At 38.2% G+C, this 22,002-nt stretch overlaps 1 protein-coding gene across 3 annotated transcripts in view; it reads left to right on the top strand.

The window, feature by feature from the left end:
- ROCK2 (Rho associated coiled-coil containing protein kinase 2) overlaps nucleotides 1-22,002 on the top strand; it is a 108,571-nt gene that overhangs the window by 53,538 nt on the left and 33,031 nt on the right. For all 3 annotated transcript variants that reach the window (XM_068419932.1, XM_068420011.1, XM_068419845.1), the window contains exons 3-6: nucleotides 3,346-3,446; nucleotides 10,205-10,342; nucleotides 12,911-13,171; nucleotides 19,956-20,100. In XM_068419932.1, coding sequence (XP_068276033.1) covers nucleotides 3,346-3,446; nucleotides 10,205-10,342; nucleotides 12,911-13,171; nucleotides 19,956-20,100 — 645 coding nt within the window. The remainder of the gene's footprint in view (nucleotides 1-3,345; nucleotides 3,447-10,204; nucleotides 10,343-12,910; nucleotides 13,172-19,955; nucleotides 20,101-22,002) is intronic.

Here is a 22,002-nt window from a genome sequence, read left to right as displayed (position 1 = left end):
TGATTCTGTGAATTTTGAGGATTTCCAAAGATAGAGGTTTTGCAGCTCTGCTGGACAGTCTGCTCTATTCCCCAATTCTAGAGATTCTTTTCCTACAAAGTAGGATTTCCGATGTTCCAACTTGCCTGTTGCCTCTTGTCCTTTCACTTTGCACCTCTTAAAAGTAAAACCTCCTTTCAGGTTCTGTTGAGGACAACCATTTAGACTTCCCTAAGCTGAACAGTTCCAGTTCTCTCAGCTTCTCTATGAGCGTCATGTAGTCATATCCTCTAAGCATCTTGGTGGCTTTCCATTAAGCTAGGGAATGTTTTGATAGTTTTCTTGCACTGAGGAGCCCAAAACTAGACATAGCATTCCATATGTGGTCTCACAAGTGACAAATAGAGAGGAAAAATCACTTCCCTCAACCTACTGGCTATGCATTTATCAACAGAACCTTGTATGCAGTCAGTGCAAAGGCTTGCTGCTCATTCCTCTTTGTTCATCTTGTTGTCCACCAGGGCTCTCAGGTCCTCTTTTCTCAAGGTGCTTTCTAGCTGGTGAGTGCCATCCTGTACTGTTGTGCGGTGTCATTTCATCCCAGGTACAGGACTTTGCATTTGTCTTTTTTGAACTTTGTGAGGTTCTTGTCAGCTCATTTACCCATCCTCTCTGGGTCCCTCTCAGCAGCCCTGCCCTCCAGTGTATCAACTTTGAACCATGACTCCAGCAAGTTTCCTACCCACCTTGTAATTTCTTTGTGCAATCCATGTTGGCCTGATTTGGCTGCAAAGATATTTTGAGATGCTGTGTTGAAAGTCATGCTACAGTCAAGGAAAGGATATATGTACTGCTCTCCCCTTGTCCACCAAGACAGACATCTTGTCGTGAAAGGCAATCAGGTTAATCAAACACAGTTTGTCCTTTTTAGATCCATTCTGGCTGTTCCCATCCTTTCTTGTCCATCAAGTGCTTGGAAGTGGATTCTGGAAGGGTTTGCTCCATGATCATCATGGGCAGTGAGGTTAGGCTGCTGTTCCAGCTTGTAGCTTTCTAGATCCTCTTTGTTGTGCTTCTAGAACATGGACATGACATTTGCCCTTTACCAGTCATCAGGAGCCTCCCCAAGTGGCCATGACCTTTCAAAGGTGATAGAGAACGGCCTGGTAATGGTGTTGACTGGCTCCTTCAGCACACTCAGATGCATCCTGTGCCATCTCATGGCCCCGTGTATGTCAAGTTTGCTTTATTGGTCCTTAACTCTGACTTCCTCTACAGGGATACGTCATTGCCCCACACCCTGCTGTTAGCTTCAGGGAGCTGGGAGGCCTGTGTGCAGAGCTTGCCAGTGAAGTCTGCGGCAAAAAAGGCATTGAATACCTTGATCTTCTCCATGTCCTTTGGCACTAGATTCCCCTACCCCACTGAGAGCAGCCGGGCACACATTTGCCTCATTCTTTTATTGCCAATGTATTTATAAAGGCTCTTATTTCCCTTCATAACCCTGGCTAGTTTCAACTCCAGCTGAACTTAGCTTTCCCAATTCCATCCTTGCATGCTTGGGAGATTCCTGTTGGGTAGCCCATCCCTGCTTCTGTGTTCCAAACCTTCAATTTTTGTGCTTGAGTTGAGGCAGAGGTTGCCCGTTCAGCCAAAGTGGTTGTCTGCCATGCCTGCTCCATTTCTACCTAACTACAACAGACTGCTCTTGTGCTGTGAACATGTCATCTTTGAAGATCAACCCACTCTTCTACCCTCCACAGCAGCTTCTGATGCGATCCTGCCTGTGAGTTCCCTGAACAAGCCATAATCTGTTCTCCCGAAGTCCAAGGTCTGCTCTTTTCCTTCCTCAGTTCTCTCAGGGTCTTAAATTCCACCATCTCATGGTTGCTTCAGCTAAGGCTGCTGCAGACAACTGGTCATCCCTGGCCAGTTCTTTCTTGTTTTTGAGTAATAGATCAGAGTGCCTCCCTGACTGGGCTTGTTGCTCACTTGGGTCAAAAGAAATGTTCTTGATGGTCAGGAATCTCCTGGATTGCTTGCAGCCTGCTAGGTTGCTCTTCATGAATGTGTAGGAATGGTTAAACTATTTACTAGATGTTCATTATCATTAACTCCCCACTGACAGTGTCATCTTTAATGTCATACTGAATGAACTGTACCTCTGATCCTTTTTTTTCCTGTATCCATGTCTGAGATCCCCTTTAATGCCTTGGTAGGGATCAAATTCCACAGTCTTTGACCCTAAACAAGGATCTCACAGTATACACCACTACTCTGCGCTTGGAATACAAGCATCCACAGCTCTTCATACAATTTAATGCTCTTCCCTGGTAGGGGTCTTGCTCCAGCCAACCTGTTCTGCTTTGTTTTGTTCTTCCTCTAAGCATATGTATGGCCAGTGTCAAAGCTTGTCACGCGTAAGAAGGATTACCTCCAGTATTATGGATTCCATTCATTGCTCCCATTATCTTTTGTCCTTGTAATAAGAATAGATTTTTAAAATGCATTTAGCCAGGAATGCATTCACTGGCATGCTACATTTACAAAAATTAAAGAGTCTAGGACCTTGCATGTGTTTAGAATTTGTCAGAGGTCAGAATTTCACTGTTTTCCCTTACAAATTCCCACAACTGCCAACAAGAAAAATACTGAAAGACAGAGCTTATCTGCAGAATATTACACAAGAGGATACTTGAACAGAGCATTGTAGATCTAATTTTAAAAAGTGTAGAACTACACATGCAATGAACACTAAAAAGTACTTTGAGATGCCCAGCAGTTACATAAACGTACATGAACCGAATTGATATTTCATATGGAATAAATGAGTGCATCTGAAGTCATAACCTTGCATGATCTGAAGTTGTACACTGAAGTTACTGAGCTGTATTCCTCGCTGTTTGACTGCTGTTGAACCCTCCAGATGTGCAGGAGGAGGTTGCACCTGCAGTGCTTTTGTGTGTACCAGGTACTTCACACTCCTGCGTTACAAGCGGAGCGTCAGTGGATCCTGGCAGCACAGCACGTGGCAATGAATAACTGTCTGAAAATTCAAGATAGGCATCTCTGGCTCTTTTCATTACCAGAGTCTTCTGAATGATTATTAGAGGTGTGAAATAAGAGTCAGCAAAATCCAAAAGACATTTCATTTGTTACAGCTAAAGGTAGATGGTTAACGGTTTCCAAACAATAATGAAAGGGGCTGTTAATAGTGACTATAGATTTCAAGAATTACCAAGGCGGCTCTAAACATTTACATAAAACCAGCTTATTTTGACTCTAAATGAAAAATGTTTGAGAAAATTCTTGTATTCTTGTGATATTTTTGAATTCATGCATTATCACAACTTTGATTTATTTTAGATGAGAAGATTGTGGAAAAAATCCGAGCTTTACAAATGAAAGCTGAAGACTACGATGTTGTTAAGGTGATTGGAAGAGGGGCTTTTGGAGAAGTGCAGCTGGTAAGAATACAATGATTTAATGATGAGACAGATTTATGGCTCTAGCCAAAACCTTTCTCAGTCTTACATGCTTTGTATCTAAAAATACATTCTTATAAAGAACAAGTGTTACTTTCATTGTATCGTGAGGTCGTTTCTGTGCATAGTACACAGTACATCGAGTTTAAAACATGATGGATTGAAAGGGAAGGACTTCAGAAACAGTTTGCTGTATTTTCATGCAAATGGAAAAGGCAGTTCATGGCAATTCTAAATTTTTTTGGCCACAAGCATCATTGTATAATGATATCTGAAACCTTCCTATGAAAGAGCAAGCTAATACTGCAACAAAAAAAAAGATTTGTTTTGCTCTTACAGTTGTGATGCTTGCATTGTATTTAACTGATATGATTCATGTAAGATCTTTTTCTTAACATTGTCCACTCAACACTGTATCCTACATAATATCTACTGTAAGAATGGGATTACTTTTTAAATTTATACTACAGAGAAATTCTATTTTAAAAAAGGCAATCAAAATACAAAAAATAACTTAGTATATCATGCATAGTCTGCTTTTCATTTAATTTTCATTCTTCCTGGACTTCCAAGTCGTACTGTGTGATAAATAGCACAAAAATGTGAGCATGTGTGTAAGATGGATTGACATGTAAGTTTTGAAATAAGCTATAGATGTAAGCACGAAATAGAATCTGAGAATACAAACACCAGGGACAGGTTATCATGAGCTAACAGATAACTGCATATCAGCTGATCCATGATACTCTTTTTTGTAAGCATTTTTAGAGGAAGAGAGATGTAAAGCAAGTCAATGGAAAGGAAAGCAACTAGTTTGCAGCAACTGAGGCTTGTTATATTGTTACCACAAGGTAAAAAACCTGACCTTTTTGCTTGTGCCTTTTGACATGGAACTGACATTTTACTGTTCCGTGCTAATTTTGCAGTAGGAAGCTGGGAAAATCATATTGTCTTGTAATATATGTCAATTTTGGAAAATAGAGATGTTTTGGAGTATTGTTGAGGAATGTGGCAAGATCTTAGCTCCGTAGTGCTTATAGGAGGTACTCAACATATAATGGCAATAAATTTATGATCCATTTATAAAATTATTTGTATTTTCCATACTAGTATTGGTGAAATTGGTTGGAACTGGAGGAAGAAAAACCCCTGTGACTAGCCTAATGCTATTGCATGACTCATGAGTAATTTGCAAATTTAGATGTAATTCGTGTGGCAGTGAACAACATTTAATCAGCAATTTGTATTCATTTATGTTGCTTTTTAAGGTAACTTCATCCAAGTTTGGCAACATGAGAATGTAGCTCCTTCTTCCCTGTTTGTTTCTGAGTCATTTGCACTTTGTTTTTATCCAGAAGAATTTATGGAGAGGAGTTACTTCCAAAGATCCCCATTTTCAAACAAGACTTTAAAGAATTCATATGTATCTTGCATATGCTTTTATATCCTTGCTGGCAAGGGATTGAAAACAAACCAAAGCCTTCAGCAGAACCTCAGTTATTTGAGAAGGGGCTGCCATAGGGAGCTTTGTAAGAAGGCAGTCTACTCTTTGTCTTGTCACAGACAGTCACATCAAATGGTTTGTTTTAAAGTCTTCTATTAGACATTTCTTTCGTTATATATATCCACTTACAGTAGCTAATAGAGATGCTCGTTTTTCACGCACTTGCATGGGAAGTCAACGAAGAATCAAGTTGTAAGGAGCAAAGTTCCTCGTCCATTTGTTGGGGGACGGAGATGAAAAAGAGAAGGTCCCAATAACAGAAGTCATGTGGCTTTTTGGATGTCACGCTGATATATTTGCTGGAAGCATCCAAAAAAATTGTATTTTTATTGTGCTTCAAAAATCAAAATACATTATTTTCATATGTATATTTCTAAGAACATAAGGGTTTTCCTAAATAATTTTCATTTTCTTTCTAACATTTCATTTTAAATATAAGTTCTTAATTTGTTCTGGCTTAGAATGGAAACTTTTTTTTTCTTAATTCATGGTGTCATGCACGATTTGAATTCTAAAGTAGAGATGATTTTTCACAGTGTACCTACTGCAGTTAGGTAGTTTGAGGGCTCGGATGACAAACTTCTCATTTGCCTCGTTATTATAATGTAATGGTAAAATGCATAGTAACTTGGTCATATAATGATGTTTTGGGGTTTTTTTGTTGTTGTTGTTATGGGTTTTTTTTATTCTTTAAATAAGCCCTTCAAGCCCCAAAATAAAAAAAGCTAAGAATGCTTGGCACTGGAAGGGAACTTCTGTGTGTTCATATAGAGCTGTTATGTATTTCATGCCAATTTAAAAGAACACTCTTTTTCTGGAATGTAAAAATATAAGTAGAAATCATAGTGTTATGTAGTCTTACAGCTAAAAAGCAGTGGGTTAATAAATACAGCTGTAGATCTGAACTAATATTAGCTGGTGATGAGGGCACACATACCTAGATTTTTTGCCTCACAAGGTATGATACAAGTTTAAACTATTGAGCTAAGCTCTATCTATTTCTGCTCCATTCAGAATGTTAAACCACAGTTGCAGATGATGGATTTGCAGTAATCAAAATATTTTGCAACACATTCTGTGATCAAAATAGAAATTTGCTTCAGTGGGGGCTAAATGCAGAAAGAACCATAAATAAAACATGATTAAGCGTGAGTTAAATTCATGAATGTCATGTTATCAGTGTGTGCCATTGTGCATAAATATTTGTAGCACAAATATTTGTAAAATATTTGTAATACTTAAATAAAACAAGCCAAAAAAATGAGTATGTTAACGTATAGCATAAAATAGTCAGCTGTGACCTCCTTCATTTAATTTTGTGTCCCCTGAACTTTCTGCTACAGTATAGCATTTTCTTGTGAAAGAAGTGGTGTGGAGAGATCAGCTTTCCGAATTCTAGCAAGAAAGGAAAACATATTCTCTACTGTTGTATCTTACAGTTAGATTTTTCTTAAAAAGCCTTGCTTTCCCCGCTGCCTCCTCCCCCCAAAAAAATTAAAAAATTCAGTCCACTAAAGAGAGATCAGATGGCTCTGGTCTGAGCATCTGACTTTGGTGGAAAAACAATTTCCTATAACTCCAGAAGTATTAATACTCTTGAGCTCTGGCCTCTGGCTTTGCTGGGTCTGTAGTGATGGGGAAAGCTAAGAAAATAATCGCCAGCTGCCAGATCGCTGCTTCTCTTATGCAGTGCCATGGATAAAAGCCACTGGTGTCTAGGGCAGACAGAAAAATTGAATTATGGTGCTTAATATGTTACTTGTGGTTTATGCAGAAACAGTAATTTGTGAAAGCACATCCTGAGTGCCTCTTGTTTGTTTTCACTTGAGGAAAAGTCCTCTTCATTTGAAGTTGAAACATATCCTCAGTGCCTTCTCCCAGGTCTAATCACAAAGTACCATAACGTTGCAGTGACACAGCAGACTGACTTGATCATGTGCTGGAACAGAAAACTAAAGCAAGGCTAGCTCGCTCTTGTATTTGGGTAGTAAAGGATGGTCTGGGTGACGGTCTTTACTGTGTGATTTCTTAGTGTTGCAAACCAGCGGTTGTCATGGCCAGTGTAAACAGGTGCTGGTTTAGTTTTTTCCATTGAGTGCTTTGTTGATGAGGTTTACTTCCCCAGCCACTGCTGATGTAGGCTTCTGTAGTAACGCAAATAAAGCAGTCGTGGTCTATTACCTGAAAATTTGTCAGGACCTGAACTTTGGTAGCGTATCTGCAGTAATTTCTTACAGCTCTATTAAGTATATTAGGGTGGTTGTGATTATTTCAAGCCTTTAGGCTTCATTTCACAATTCCACTCTAGGATGTTCATTTACTTTTCTCATAAAAGAGATGGTACTTATCAATACTATATACTCAATCTGATAACTTCAAATGGATATGTTATTTTCTTTGCCTACAGGTTGTCTTCTGACCTGAATGCTGTAGAAATTATGGATGCATTTTGTGCGTACTTGTTTCTTGAATGTCTTAGATTGATGCAGCAGAGTAGAGGGAAATTCTTATTTCTTAATGCATTTTCATAAGTTAAACGAGGCCGTGTTACTCAGCGCTGGTGGCACGAAGGGATTTTCCTACCTATTTTGAGAGTTACTCTGGTGAGCTGCAGTTTAAATTTGGCAGTTCATTTAAACAGTTGGAAGAAATTGAAATATCATGACAGTTTAATACATGAATAATCTGCTATATGAGCCAATATATGTATGTACAAATATAGCTCTGGGTAAAGAGCACAGTGGCTAGCAGCTAAATAGGCTGTCTCCAGGGGCCGTGGTGGTGATCTAAGAAGTACTGTCACCAGTAGGTCTGCTCACCTGTAAGGCATGCCAGGGCACACTCTGTCGTTGGCTGTGCCACTCTGCTAGTTGTTGCTTTGGTTCCTTCATTTTTGTACAGAGAATGAACCTATCTTGGAATTTTCTCAAGAAATAATTCAGCCAACTAATAACCTATTGGCAGTACCTTAGAGGGGTGCACAGACTGTGATTTGTGGTCCCCCTTCCCCTGTTTACTTTACTCCTCCTATGCATGAGCTTGCTTCAGGCTGGGCTGACTTTTCTAGACTTTTTTTCGCCCAAGTAGTGGGAGACAATTATTGGTGTAAATGAAGGCAGCTATAGTAACCACACCCAGGCAAGAGTACACAACGATTTTGGGAATTGTAAACTACTAAATACATTGCAGACCTTTACATGAACTTTCACAGAAGATGCGTCTTCAATTAAAAAGTGTCTTTTTGAGGTTGCTGGTCTTTGTGTTTCTTCCGGTTTTGAGCAGGATTACAAAAGCTTTACTTTGTGGAGTCTAGTTTATGGTGTACCACCAAGTCTTTGTAAATAATCCCACGTGGGATTAGTAAATGGGAAGGAGGTAGTTTTCAAAATCCTTTTTTAGGACACCTTCATTAGCTGATTATTTGTTAATGTCTTAAAATATACATGCATATAGAGTTGTTAATGTGTATAGATAACGTGTTTCTGTTCTGGTGTCTGGTTGGAGGTTTCTTGATCTAGCTATACAGAAGGGTGTTGGTTAGTGTTAAACTATGCAAGGTGCTAATCCTAAAACTTGTGTACCTGTATCTTGAGAGCAAAAAACTCTAATGTCAAGAACAGTAAGTTCATAAATAATCCTGTTTCTGTTCATGTTCTTATTCTTTCCAAGATTTTTCCGCCCCGACCTAATGCTTCTCCTGTTTTGACAGATCCTTCCTGATGGCTTCAGCAACATTAATGTTTAGGGCTCCTCAGGAGCAGGACACTGGTGCTGCCAGAATTGTAGACAAATAGGTGCCTCTCTGAAGCTTTGCACTGCAGACGTAATGGACCTGAAACATTTACAGCTGTTCAGGAAAACAGCCTATTAAACATCCTTTCAAGTAGCGTAATTAAATTTGGACATTGTGTAAAACTAAGAGGTTGGGGGATATGGTTTATTTTACTAAATGTGACGTTTTTAAATGCACCAGAAAGTCATAACCGTTTGGTTCTGATTTCACAGATTGGTCCACTGAATGTTTTATTTTCCTGTGAAGAAAATATGCAGAAACTTAAGATGCAGTTAATTTATTTTTTTCTGCTGACTTAGACATCTTACAGCTGAACACTTCTCACCTTGATTTCTGCAAGGAACACTGAAGAATGTTAAAAAACTGGTCCTTTAGTAGTTGTTTTATAAAGTAGCATAAATCTAACGCTGTTTCATTAACTGGGTAATGACTTTACAGTCTTTGCTTTATGGATTTTGTTTCATGTCCATATTCAGATGAAGTTTTCCAAAACATTTTCAGATTTTGTCATAAAAGTTTTAATTTCAGTTTTCCAACAAGATTTATGTTACTAATTTTACACCATTTAAAGTAGATTTAATAACTACTTAAGAAAAGAAATAGGAGCAGTCTTTTTTTGTGAAAAATAAAAATTGGATGAGGCTGAAGTGGACTGCTTGCAGAATTTCTAACATGAACGAATGCAACGGATAGATGGTGTTCAGAATAAGAAAAGATAAACAAAGTTACATTTTATTTCTCCTTTCATGGTGGAACTTCTGAAGGGGGAATAGACAAGTATTTCCTTTTTATTCAATAAACAGAATTATTTCCTTTTTTTTTTTTTTTTAGTGTTCTGGGTGATGTGAAGTAGGCACATTCACTCAAAATGTTAAGAAGAGCAGTCCAGTTGTTTAGAGAAAGATGATACTTTTCTCATTCTGAGTTTTGGGTTGTTTTTTTCTTTTGGTTTTGGGGTTTTGATTTTTTTTTTTTTAGCAGTTTCAATTTGAGCAAGCAGACTACAGGAGTCAGCTCTCATTTTTATGCTCATAGCTATAGTGAGGAAGAACATATGCCTGTATTGGTGCATCTTCAATAAAACGGCTACCTCCTAACAGCTCCAGCAGCCCTAAGGCACATCCTTCTCGTGGCCCTTCAACTCCTCTTCTGGGGTTGCAGTGGCAGCTGCAGCAGTTGGCCAGGCTCTGGCATATCTTCCTTCAGTTGGCACCCATCTCGTTCCGCCCCTGGTATGTTTTTTTGGAGCAGCTGTTCGGTTTTTTTCTTTGCAGGTTTCAAAGTTCTCAAATCCTTACTGTGTAGAAAATGGGGTATATGAAGACCTGGAGGCATCGCATCCCAGAAAGCAGTTTGCACATAACAGAAATATACTGTGATGATAGTCATTTTTTTTTACAAGGCATTTTAAAAAAGTTGTTTCCCTTCTTTCTTAACCAACAGGTTCGCCATAAAATGACACAGAAGGTTTATGCAATGAAGCTACTTAGTAAATTTGAAATGATCAAGAGATCAGATTCAGCCTTTTTCTGGGAAGAAAGAGATATCATGGCCTTCGCCAACAGTCCATGGGTCGTTCAGGTAAGGAAGATATGTAAGAGTAAAATAATAATAACAATAAAGCCATAAACCTTTCCCAGTCTGGAGCTGGTTTTGAATTTACATCTAAACTGAAATAAAGGTTTAGGTTCAGATTTTACTTTTTAAAAATACATATTTATAGCAATTTCACTTGAGTTTTGTGTATTTGGCTGTGTTAGGAAGTAGATTAGTTTGCATTTTAGTCACTACAAATGCATCATAAAATGGAATTGAACATATTTTTTAAATATACACATAATTATTAGGAATAATAGGGAGGTTACCTTTCCAGCTAAGAAAAATTCTGTATAGAAACGTAGAAACAAAGGTCAACATTATTTCCAGTCTTTCCTCATAATACAGTCAGTTGATCACAAGCAATTAGTATTGAGTGCTTTAAGTAGTTACTGTCTTTTCAGCTGCAATTTTCTAGATGGATGAGTACACACTGCTGCTCTCCTGCAAGACAGGAGGTTGTAGCAGTGGTTTGCTTGAAACCATCTTCTGTTTAGTGGTCAGTTACTGCATCTCAGCTCAGAAGTATCGCAGTAATGGAGAGTTTACTTCTTCAGCTGCTCTTGAACACCGTTGCTTGCAGCTAACTCATGACGTATCATCGCCATGTTTGTAATATGGATTTTGCCTTTGGGAAGAATCAGTAGTAAATATTGCAATTTGTTGTAACTGGTAAATTACACCAATTAATAAAATGAGTAGTGAAAGCATATGCTTAGAGAAATTGTTAGTACTTCATTTTGTTAAATAATTAATACATTTAAATGCTCTCACATATATTGCCATGCTTCTGTATATTTAATAAGTAAAGACTGGCCTTAAGCTTTCCGTATATTCTTCATAACACTTTACCTCATGTATGCAAGAAATGTTTTACAAGGTTTTTTTTATTTAGATGTTTTGATCTTCTGAGCATATTCTGTGTTCTTGCTTATATTCAGCAGAAATACTTAACCAAATAGATGAATTTTTATCTAGTTCTTTGTTTTTGTTCTAATGACAGTAGTTGTCTGGAATTATTTTTGTTTTTCACATGCAGTTGAAAGTTACGAGAGATGTATGACACTCGATTTTCAAAGGAAAGTGTAGCAAGCATGATACAAATGTGTATGTGTATTTGTAAATAGCAAATGAATTATAGTTGCAATTGTGCCTTCTATGATGAAGTGTATTAGTGTGATATATTTAGGTAATGTGGTCCAGTGGGATAGGCCATTGAGCTGGTTTTAAGAAAATGTAGGTCCTGTTCTGAGCTAGAAACTGGGACAGATTACTCTGCTTCTCTGTGCCTTCTTTTTTTATATGAAAAACAAGTGAAACCAGAGCCCTAGATAATTTTTATTTTAAATCCCTTGAGGGCAATAACAAAAGTGCTGTATAAAGGCATAGCGTTGTTATTTATTATTGTGTTATATTAATATCTTTACATGTGAGAATACAGAGACTATTTTGGATTTTAGTTTTGATTTTAATGACTAAATGCATTATCATATTATGTACTGTATGTACTATCCATTTGTGTAAACAAATACAGTGCAATATAGATTTTAAAATATGTATTTATAATACAGGTCTTTTGTCACTAATATACAATAAATTTTAATCTAAAGTTCAAATCTCCTTAAGTTCCTGCCTTCATGGTTCCTCATCCTCCACAAACTCCCTGGTTTTTATTTCCTCCTTTCCTCTCATCCTCTTTTTGAGTTGCCTTTGAATTTTGTGTGGGTAACTTAAAGATGTGAATGATTTTAGTTTTTAATGTAAAGGAGCAGAATTCCCTGAGAAATAAGGTGAGAGACTTTCAGAGACTTTTTCACACCAGTCATTGAACTTGTGATAGTAACGCTTTTTGCTGGTTTAGGCCATTTTCAGACCTGATGATCGCTGGGTGAAATCTCTAAAACTTCATCACTCTAGGTCTGGAATTCATTTTAAAGTGATTAAACTTTCTTTCACTATCATGCCAATAGGAAACATGCTAACTGCAGCCTATACCAGACCGTTATTTTATTATTAAGGATAATTTCTTTGTATTGTGTTATACTTGTCTTCAGGATTTTTTTTTTCTTATTTCAATATACGTGTTGATTTAGGACAAAATCAGTAGTGACAAGTGTTTTTCTAAACATGTACATGATTAAGGAGATTTATAATATACAGAATTTAGAAACAGTCTAAGATGCTATTCACTGTTGAGCTATTTTCAAATCAATACATGATGCTTCCTTTCTCAGATCTCATATCTTTCATTTTGACTCAGTGATACTTTTTAATGCCAAGAAACATGGCTGTAGAGAAGCTCATACTATTAAAATAATCAGGAAATCTTTTTTATTTTCTTAAAAATGAAAATGAGGAGGTTTTGAAGTTCAGTAAATTTCAAGGTATTGTCATAATTAATAAAAATGTAGATTAATTGAATACTTTACATCGGTCTTGAAAATATATGTTCAGGTTTGATGAAACTTCAAGATAAAGTGCTTTATTCTTTTTCCTAGCTGTCCTGAAAAGTAATTGCTCTTTTTTTCTTTTCTTTTTTTTTTAATGTTGCAGCTATTTTGTGCCTTTCAAGATGACAAATACTTGTACATGGTAATGGAATACATGCCAGGTGGAGATCTTGTAAACCTTATGAGCAATTACGATGTGCCTGAGAAATGGGCCAAGTTCTATACAGCCGAAGTTGTTCTTGCTCTTGATGCAATTCACTCTATGGGCTTGATACACAGAGATGTGAAGCCTGACAATATGCTTTTAGATAAATATGGGCATCTGAAGCTGGCAGATTTTGGCACTTGTATGAAAATGGATGAAGTAAGTATGCAACTGAATAATTAATCATCTATAATACTGTAAATCTAAGGTTATTTTCTGATGAATTATAATACTCAAAGGAATTTTCATCAAATGGTCTACTTGGTTGGAAAGCTGTTCCTTGTCTCCTAGTTTTAAATACAAGGGTACTTTAAGTAGTGTAACATTGTCTATAATAAACTGTTCTGGCACACGGAAGAAGGAAGTAAACTTACTTTTTGTTATTTTTGAAAGCATGCGTGTTTATGAATTTCTGAGGTTCATTTTTTGTGCCAAATGTCTGAAAAGCTTACGAGAGACAACTCTTAGTTTCAACATTAGTACCTTGGAACAGTTCATAAACTGACATTTTTCTGTAAATGAAATTATTGTATAGGCAAGATACAGTCCCTATGTTTTTTTACTATGTTTAGTTGTTGTCATAGCATCCTCTAGTGGTCATTAAAATGAGGTCACAGTAAGGCAGCAGTGGTATGTGATGTATTGATTAAAATTTTAGCTGTTCGTCAAGATGTCATACATTTTAGTTGTCCAGATTTTACCATGTACAGCCAAATTCACAGTTTTCTAATGAGTTGTATATATATTGTAATATATTTTATTTTTAACAGGATGTAATGCCTTATATTATTAAAGGAGGCTTAAAAATAAAGCTACCTTTTGTAGTTTGCACTTTTAAAATGTTCCCTGACAAACAACTTTATTCTGTAATTTACACAATATATTCTTCCTGTGAAAAAGATTCTAAAAAAACTGTATGAATGTGTGTTATCATTTGCCTGGCCTTTGAAAGGTTTCTGTATTAAAGTTAGCAAGGATGATATTTTTAAGTTTATTTGCTTTAATGTGTTAAGTTTTTTTCTGTGTTGTTTAGGCAGTGCTTGCTATAATCTCTGCAATCTATTTAATTTGCATTTACCTCATTAAGTTAATGTTTCTTTAGCTGTGTCTAGAAGTACAGTCTCTGGTTAGGGGGTTTGTCTTTCCTGTGACAATATATTAACTTCATTCAACAACTACAGCTGTTTGTTGAGGTTCAGTAGTCTGTTTAGTTTTGCTGATATTGTAGTTGTTATTCTAAAGGCAGATAGATTGTTTACCTCCACTTTGATGATTTACTTGGCTATATTTTAGGGGACAGCATTTACTTTAATTGAAAAAATCAAAAATAGTACTTGATCTCTTAATTTAGTCCTTAAAAAAATAAATCTTGGTTTTGAGCCAATAGACTGCAGGTCATAAGGGAATCTGATGTTCATCAGAAGAGACAATAACAGAAGCATCAAAAAGTTCACAAGATAAATATACAGAAAAAGGGTGATCCCTTATGCTATTTTAGGGATCCCAGAAACTGTGAACCTAAGCCTTTCTTTTTCTTTTTTTCTTTTTTATCGTTGTTATTAAAAGAATGGAATACTAAAATGCGGTTGATCATATTATAAATGTGAGAAGTGTGTGCACATTTCTCGTAAAGAGTTATAATGAGCTCCAGTTTGGACTGGGCATCATCAATGAACTAGTGATCTCCTAAAGAAGTTAATTTTTTAACAGATTACATTTTAAGTTCGTTGTGTTTCTCAGACTCAGTGGAATGGCAAAAATTTTTTATACAGGAAGCTTTAGAAGTTGAGAGGTTCTGGACTGTCTCCAAATCTCATGCTACTTCTTACAAAACATGAACGTGTCCCAGCTGTGCAAATATAATATTGATGTTGGCAGGATGATTTCTAGAAAATATATGCCTAACCAACACTTCTTTCTTTTTTCTGTTTTCGAGTTCTTTTAGCAGTTGTGCATATTAGCATCTTCCTTATGCTCTTAAGAGCCCAGGAAAATTCTGCTGCAGTTTGGTGATAGAATTTTTTGACCTTTGCTGTGGAATTGAAGTCAGTGTCCTCTTAAGTCCTCTTAAGGCCAATCTAGACACTTGCAGCAGAATTCCTCCTTACCAGTATGTGAAAAGAATTGCAAAGTGTTTTAGTGATCTTTCCCATCATGAAAGGAACTGGCTTGTTTATGTAACTCAGTTGTGATGGTTTTGGGGTTTGTGGGGTTTTTTTGTTTTCTTTTTTTTTCTTTTTTTTTAAATCCACAACAAGGTGAGTATTTCTCTAATTGAATAAAGAACAGAGTTGGCCTCAAAGGTTTAGTAGGAATTGTAGTTCCCTTTTGGTGTTTAGGTATGACGAGGTAGCCCTGAGTAGGTTTCACCAGATTCTAATCTCCAGGTTTTCTGTTGAGAAACTAGGCATTAGCATGGTTGACTTCAGGAGGTATTGTAGAGCCAGGAACTCCTAGTGCTGCCAGGCTCAGTACATAATGCTGTCTTGTGCTAACTGAGCTTTTAGAAGAGCACAGGTTTAGAGAGTATCTGTTGCAAAGCGATGTGACGGGAAGAAGGGACGTTTACTGTTTGGGATTATCGCCTTGGCTCATGCAGTTTAGCTGAAAGAAGGAACGTGTTCCTCTTTTTAGAACTCAACTTATTTCTCATTGAGGCTCATCCAAGACACTGCTGGATCCTCCTTGCTTCAGTTCATTGTCTGCAGCACGCTGCACAAGTCTGGGTGCAATGTTAACACCTGATCTGAGCTATCCCAGTGTTTCCGCATAAGCACTTTCCAGCTCTTGTTTACTGAAAAGAATTTCATGAGGGAGTGAAAGCCTGATTCGGTGGATGAGGAATTGGTTGGATGGCTGCATCCAGAGGGACGTGGTCAACAGCTCAGTGCCCAGATGAAGATCAGTGACAAGTGATGTCCCTCAGGGGTCCATATTGGGACCAGTACTGTTTAGTATCTTCATCAGTGACATAGACAGTGGGATTGCGTGCACCCTCGGCAGATTTGCAGGTGACACCAAGCTGACACGCCTGAGGGACAGGATGCCATCCAGAGGGACCTGGACAAGCTCGAGAAGCGGGCCCATGTGAATCTCATGATGTTCAACAAGGCCAAGTGCAAGGTCCTGCACCTGGATTGGGGCAATCCCAAGCACAAATACAGGCTGGGCGGAGAATGGATTGAGAGCAGCCCTGAGGAGAAGAACTTGGGGGTGGTGGTTGATGAGAAGCTCAACATGAGCCGGCAATGTGTGCTCACAGCCCAGAAGGCCAACTGTGTCCTGGGCTGCATCAAAAGCAGCATGGCCAGCAGGTTGAGGGAGGTGATTCTGCCCCTCTACTCTGCTCTCATGAGACCCCACCTGCAGTACTGTGTCCAGCTCTGAGGCCCTCAGCAAAGGACAGATGTGGACCTGTTGGAGCGGGTCCAGAGGAGGGCCACAAAAATGATCAGAGGGATGGACCACCTCTCCTGTGAAGACAGGCTGAGAGAGTTGGGTTGTTCAGCCTGGAGAAGGCTTTGGAGAGACCTTCTAGCAGCCTTTCAGTACTTAAAGGAGGCTTATAACAAAGATGGGGACAAACTTTTTAGCAGGGCTTGTAGCTATAGGAGGAAGGGTAATGGTTTTAACTAAAGGAGCGTAGATTTAGACTAGATATAAGGAAGAAATTTTTTACAGCGAGGGTGGTGAAACACTGGAACAAGTTTCCCAGAGAGATGGTAGATGTCCCCATCCCTGAAAACATTCAAGGCCAGGTTAGACGGGGCTCTGAGCAACCTGATCTCTAGTTGAAGATGGCCCTGCTCATTGCAGGAGGCTTGGACTAAACGACCTTTAAAGGTCTTTTCCAGCCCAAACTATTCTATGATTCTCATCCATGGTCCAAGACGGCGAGTCATTCCAGTCTGATGGAGATCCTCCTGAGGATGAAAACTGAACTGCTTTGTCTTCAGCAATATAATAATTCTGAATGATACTAGGAAACCCTACAGCCTCACTGCCAAGTTGTCATAAGCTGTGAGAACATGCTATGTCTTGTGGACAGCCATTTTAAAATTCTGCACTGAACATCTCTCACATAGCTGCAGGAGCCTCCCTCGAGATGGAGTTCCAAGATCCACCTTGATCTTTTGAGGTGATGAGAAGATTCTCAGGTAAAACACTGGCCTGAGACTCCTGAAAGGAAGCTTTGTATGAGAACTGCTATAGTAAGTGTGCTACTCGGGCATAAAACAGAGGCTTAGTATTTGAAACACAGGAGTAACACTTTGTCCAGAGAAAGCAGCACCCTTCAGATGTCTTCAAATGCACAGAAGGCAGAAGTTATCGTGCAGATTGTAGAAACTGTCAAGATGCCATCTACTGCACAGAGAGGCCTTCCCTGTTTACTTGGCTTTGATGCCAGAGATCATAGAAGCTAGTCTGACTGGTATTAAGAGTATCCAGTACTTAAAAATACATACAGAGCAACGCCCAAGTTCTTTGAAAGAATACATGTGTAAATGAGAGGAACAGAAATCTGGGAATATTATATTTGGGTGATAATGGACCAGCCTCCCTAGGGACGTGGTAGAATCCCCATCACTGGAGTTTTCAAGATGCGATTAGACAGGGTGCTAGATAATCTCATCTAGGCTTCCATTCCCACAACAGGTTGGGCCAGATGATCTTTCAAGGTCCCTTCCAGCCTGGGCTGTTCCGTGATTCTGTGAATGCGTTTTTAGATTTGTTCCTGAGACAGAAGGTAGAGAGTTTTATGGGGAGTAAGTACAACCAACTCCATGTGTTTCAGAGATTGCAGTCCCTTGAAAACTGATGTTAGCATGCAGGGCCATTTGAAGTGCAGAAATATTTTTTTGTTTTACTGTTCAGTACTTTGACATCTTGTCTGAAAACTTAAGGTGTTGTTACCTAGAGTTCTTTAGCATCTGTAGTGTCATTGGAAAGAAGCATTGTTGTTGCTACATGCCAGCCATCAGACTTCAGTAGGGCTGGCTTTTTTTTTTGGCACAAACTTTGCTTTGTTTGCATAAGACCTCATGAAATATCAACAGGTGTAATATATTAAAAAGTGTTCTTGTTTTGGTGTATTAATTATAGAGGAATAGGAAATGGGGTGTTATTAAGTGCTTGTGTCGAGGTGATGAGGCTGGGACTGAAGCTGTGCTCTTCAGAGAAATCTTTCAGAGCTGTTCAGTGACTTTGTTTTTAAAGAAGCTTCTTACCCAAGGAAGGACTCAGGTAGCTTCAGCCAGTCTTCACTGAGTGAAGATTCAGTCTTTCTCTTGTAAATTTGCATTTGGATAAGGAAGAGAGAGTCAGGCCACCAGTGCTGGAGGCCTCATTAAGATGCCACAATCCTACTAGATCAGCAAAATCACACGAGCCTAGAGCAATTCCTCTGGTGCTCAAAGCAGAGTGGCTTAAGCTTCAGAGAGGACCTGTAGGTTTGTGCACAGAGCACTGTTATAAGAAGGATGATCAAATAGTGGTTCCTGCCATGTACCAGATCCATTTTTGAATGTTCTCAGCTTTAGATTTCTGGAGCCTTTGGGCTTTAGTTTATTTCCCAGTGTTAAAATGTGTTCATCAGTATTCTTCTTTGTCCAAACAATCCATTGGGTCTTTTGAAAAGAGTTGACTTCATTTTCTTACTCCAGGATGATCAAGCTGTGTGCTGTCTGGTTCATAGTATAGAAGGCATAGGTTAACCTGCTCTTCATTCTGAAACTGAGAAGTGAAAACTTCCTTTAGGTTTCAGCCTCAGCATGGGGTTGTAGAAGAAGATAGGCATTTGCCAGGAGGACATTTGAAGTACTCCTTAGGTCTCTGCAGTGTTTAGTCGTCACTTCAGTTTCTGCCTGCCAGTTCATGACTTTCCAGGATTCCTGTTTAGTACATAAATAAAAGCTTTTGGCAATTTATATTGTGTGTGAAAGGAAATATTGTAATTCATTGTCTAATTTTCACATGTCAATACAGTTCCAAAAGCAAAATGTTTCTCTTCCTTTCTTTAAATATGTATTTTGACTTCAGTTGTTGCTACTAATATTCTGTATTAATATCCAGCCAAAGCTTATGGCAAAATGTGCGAAGAACTTCGTAAAACGACTTAGGAAAGACTTGAGAGTGAGAGACAGAATCGAAGACAAGTATGTTTTTGGTACTGCTCTAACTTCATCCACGATTTCATTTCATTCATCCATCTGGTCTCTCTGGAATAAATGCAGTGAATTTCATTAAAGGAAACAAGGCTTATAAGTCTGAGCCAGCATGCTGGCAGATCTGACGATGCTCTGCGTCATTTGGCACCTGCGTTTTTAGTCTCTCAATGTGAAGCAAAGAGGATGAAGAATCATTCCATTAATACAACTGTGTTAATATGTTAATAAAAATCACTTAGATGGTCATATTTTACCATGCTTTTTCATAACACTTTGCTGTTCTTTAAAAATAGCTTTTCTTTCTTTTTTTCCCTATCTTTAAATAAAAACCAAGTTATGACTGTAACGATTTACCTATAGCTTCATGTATTGTCTGAATTAGACAAAATGGTTACGTATATCCTGTGTAGGGCCTAGAACTCATGGCTTGTCAAAATTATTCTGGAGTTTGTCCCTGAATTCAGCGAGATAAGGAGCAGTCCGATACGGTGTGTAGCTTCATATTGAAACTAATGGTAAAAATAATAAAATTGGTCAATTTTTTAAAGATGTAATCAATAAAAACCACTATGGAGTGGGCAGGGGAGAGCATATTATCAGGAATTGTCATTTCAGTCCACATTGCTTCTGAAGTATAAAATACAGACTTGCAAATACATTCCTCAAACTAAATATTTTGGGCTATATTTTTTGTTTCTGGTCTACTGATAGACTTAACTGTTTAAAGACTCAGAAGTATTTTTGATTGAGCTGTTTGAATTCTTGCTGTTGCACAGACAGGTATGGTGCGCTGCGATACAGCTGTGGGAACCCCCGACTACATATCACCCGAAGTGTTGAAATCGCAAGGGGGTGATGGTTACTATGGACGGGAATGTGACTGGTGGTCTGTAGGAGTTTTCCTTTTTGAGATGCTAGTTGGTGAGTAGTGATTTCTTCTGCTAATGAGGTTATCGTTGAGTCTTCACTGTGCCTTTAGCTGTACTTTGCTGCAGGGGGGCTGGCTGTACGTCATCTAACGGCTTCTGACTTTCGGCTGATGCTGTTGTTTTATTCCTGTTGCCTTTGCTGTCTGTCACTCTTATTCCGCAACAGCTGTTTGCGTGTTTGCTCAGTGATTAGTTCCCTGACTCTGTTCAGCTTAAAACTGATTCTTAGAATAGTTTTAACAGGGGTCAGCTGCCTCACCATCTCATGCATGCTTGTGCCACCTCAGGGGCAGTGGCAATGGCTTCTGTTAGGTCAAGATGGCTGTGGAAGCATGGTGTGATTCTTTTATGCTTGAGTCGGGATTTTCCAGTAAAATACACCGGACTGCTATGGCAACTAACATAGAATATAATCTGTTAAGGCGATGAGTCATCTGCATTTTAAAATACAGTGAGGATCAGTATTATAGTCTTGAAGCAAAATACTGATTGTAGAAGGATGGAATTGAGCATATAATTATTCAGAATCCAAATCAGCATGTTCTGGGAATATTGCAGATCTGATGTTTCTGGTATCCTGAGCCAGGAAAGATACTTGGATATATGATGCTATTACAATCCCTGTTTCTTGCAGAAATAAGGCATTTTGACTTAGAAAAAATATGTTTTATGATTAATAGTCTCTCATAAACAGTTTTAGCAATAAATAAAATTCTTCAGTTACTAAAATAATGGACATAGCTGTCCAGAATGTTTTCTTGGAACCTCTTTTTTTTTTTCCCCCCTTGTATCTGAGAGGGAGGATTCTCCCCGTTTTACCCTTCTAATGAAAACATTTTTTTAAAAGTGAAAGTGGAGAGGTACAGTTTTTGCAGGATCTAGAGTATATGAAGGAGCCTGTACCTGATTAGGACAAATCTCCATCTACATTTCAGTGCAACACACTGGGTTTTTATTCTGAGGTTTCAGTATGGGTTGCTAAGCTTAAGGGCTTTATTTGGTGTAGTTATTCCTAGCGTTTGGAGCTGTGTGTTGGAAACGTTTCTAATATTTCATATTTAATTTTTCCTCCCAAAGTATATCTTGTTTTAATATCTGAAGCTACACTATTTTTACTACTTTTGGTTGGTTGGTTGGTTTTAGTACTCAACATAATTTTTTTCTGGTGATTACTTTAGACTGGAAGCTTTGCTTTCATTAACTTTCTGATTTTTCACACACTTTTTCCGATGGGAGTGAATTAGCAATTTTGTTTCTGTTTCGGTTTTAGCCATGCCATAATCCTACATGTGATTAACACTGTACCCTTTCAGCTGAATTCTTGTCGTCTTTTTGCTTTTCATGAAGCCTTCTTCCTGCCCTTTTTTTTTTTTTAACCTCAGCCTCTTTCTTCCTCTGAAATGGATCTGTGATTTTTATCTATGCGATACGTTAAAACCTTCTTCACCTTTACACTAGTAATCACAATTACAGGGCCTAGTTGTGCCCTGTAATTTTTTTGTTTATTTGTTGTTCTCCAGTCATCCTATTCCAATCTCAGTGGGATTTCCTGTCTGACAGTGCGAGGCGTTTCCTTCCATGACTTTGTTTACAAACACAGTATTTGAGGCTCAGGTCAAATTCATTTCACGAAGTGTCTAGAAAAACATGCTGCTTCGCTTTGATAACACTGTAGCTTTTCTGGTCCTTGTATTTGAACTAGGAATAATGAGACTATTCAAGACAGATCTTCTGCTCCCACGTACATATTGTTAAGAGACAGGCACGGATAAAATGGTTTGGAATATTTGATACAGGCTAACTTTGACCTTTGATGAAACCCTTACCCCTTTATTATCCTATGGTATTTTGATTATTGAAGATTTCTTCTTTTTCACCCTCAACAACATGTAAC

This window comes from Nyctibius grandis, chromosome 1 (genome assembly GCF_013368605.1).
Source record: "Nyctibius grandis isolate bNycGra1 chromosome 1, bNycGra1.pri, whole genome shotgun sequence".
In the NCBI taxonomy this organism is placed as follows: Eukaryota; Metazoa; Chordata; class Aves; order Nyctibiiformes; family Nyctibiidae; genus Nyctibius; species Nyctibius grandis.
The sequence above is the reverse complement of the archived record's forward strand: the minus strand, read 5'-3'. Positions and strand labels throughout refer to the sequence as shown.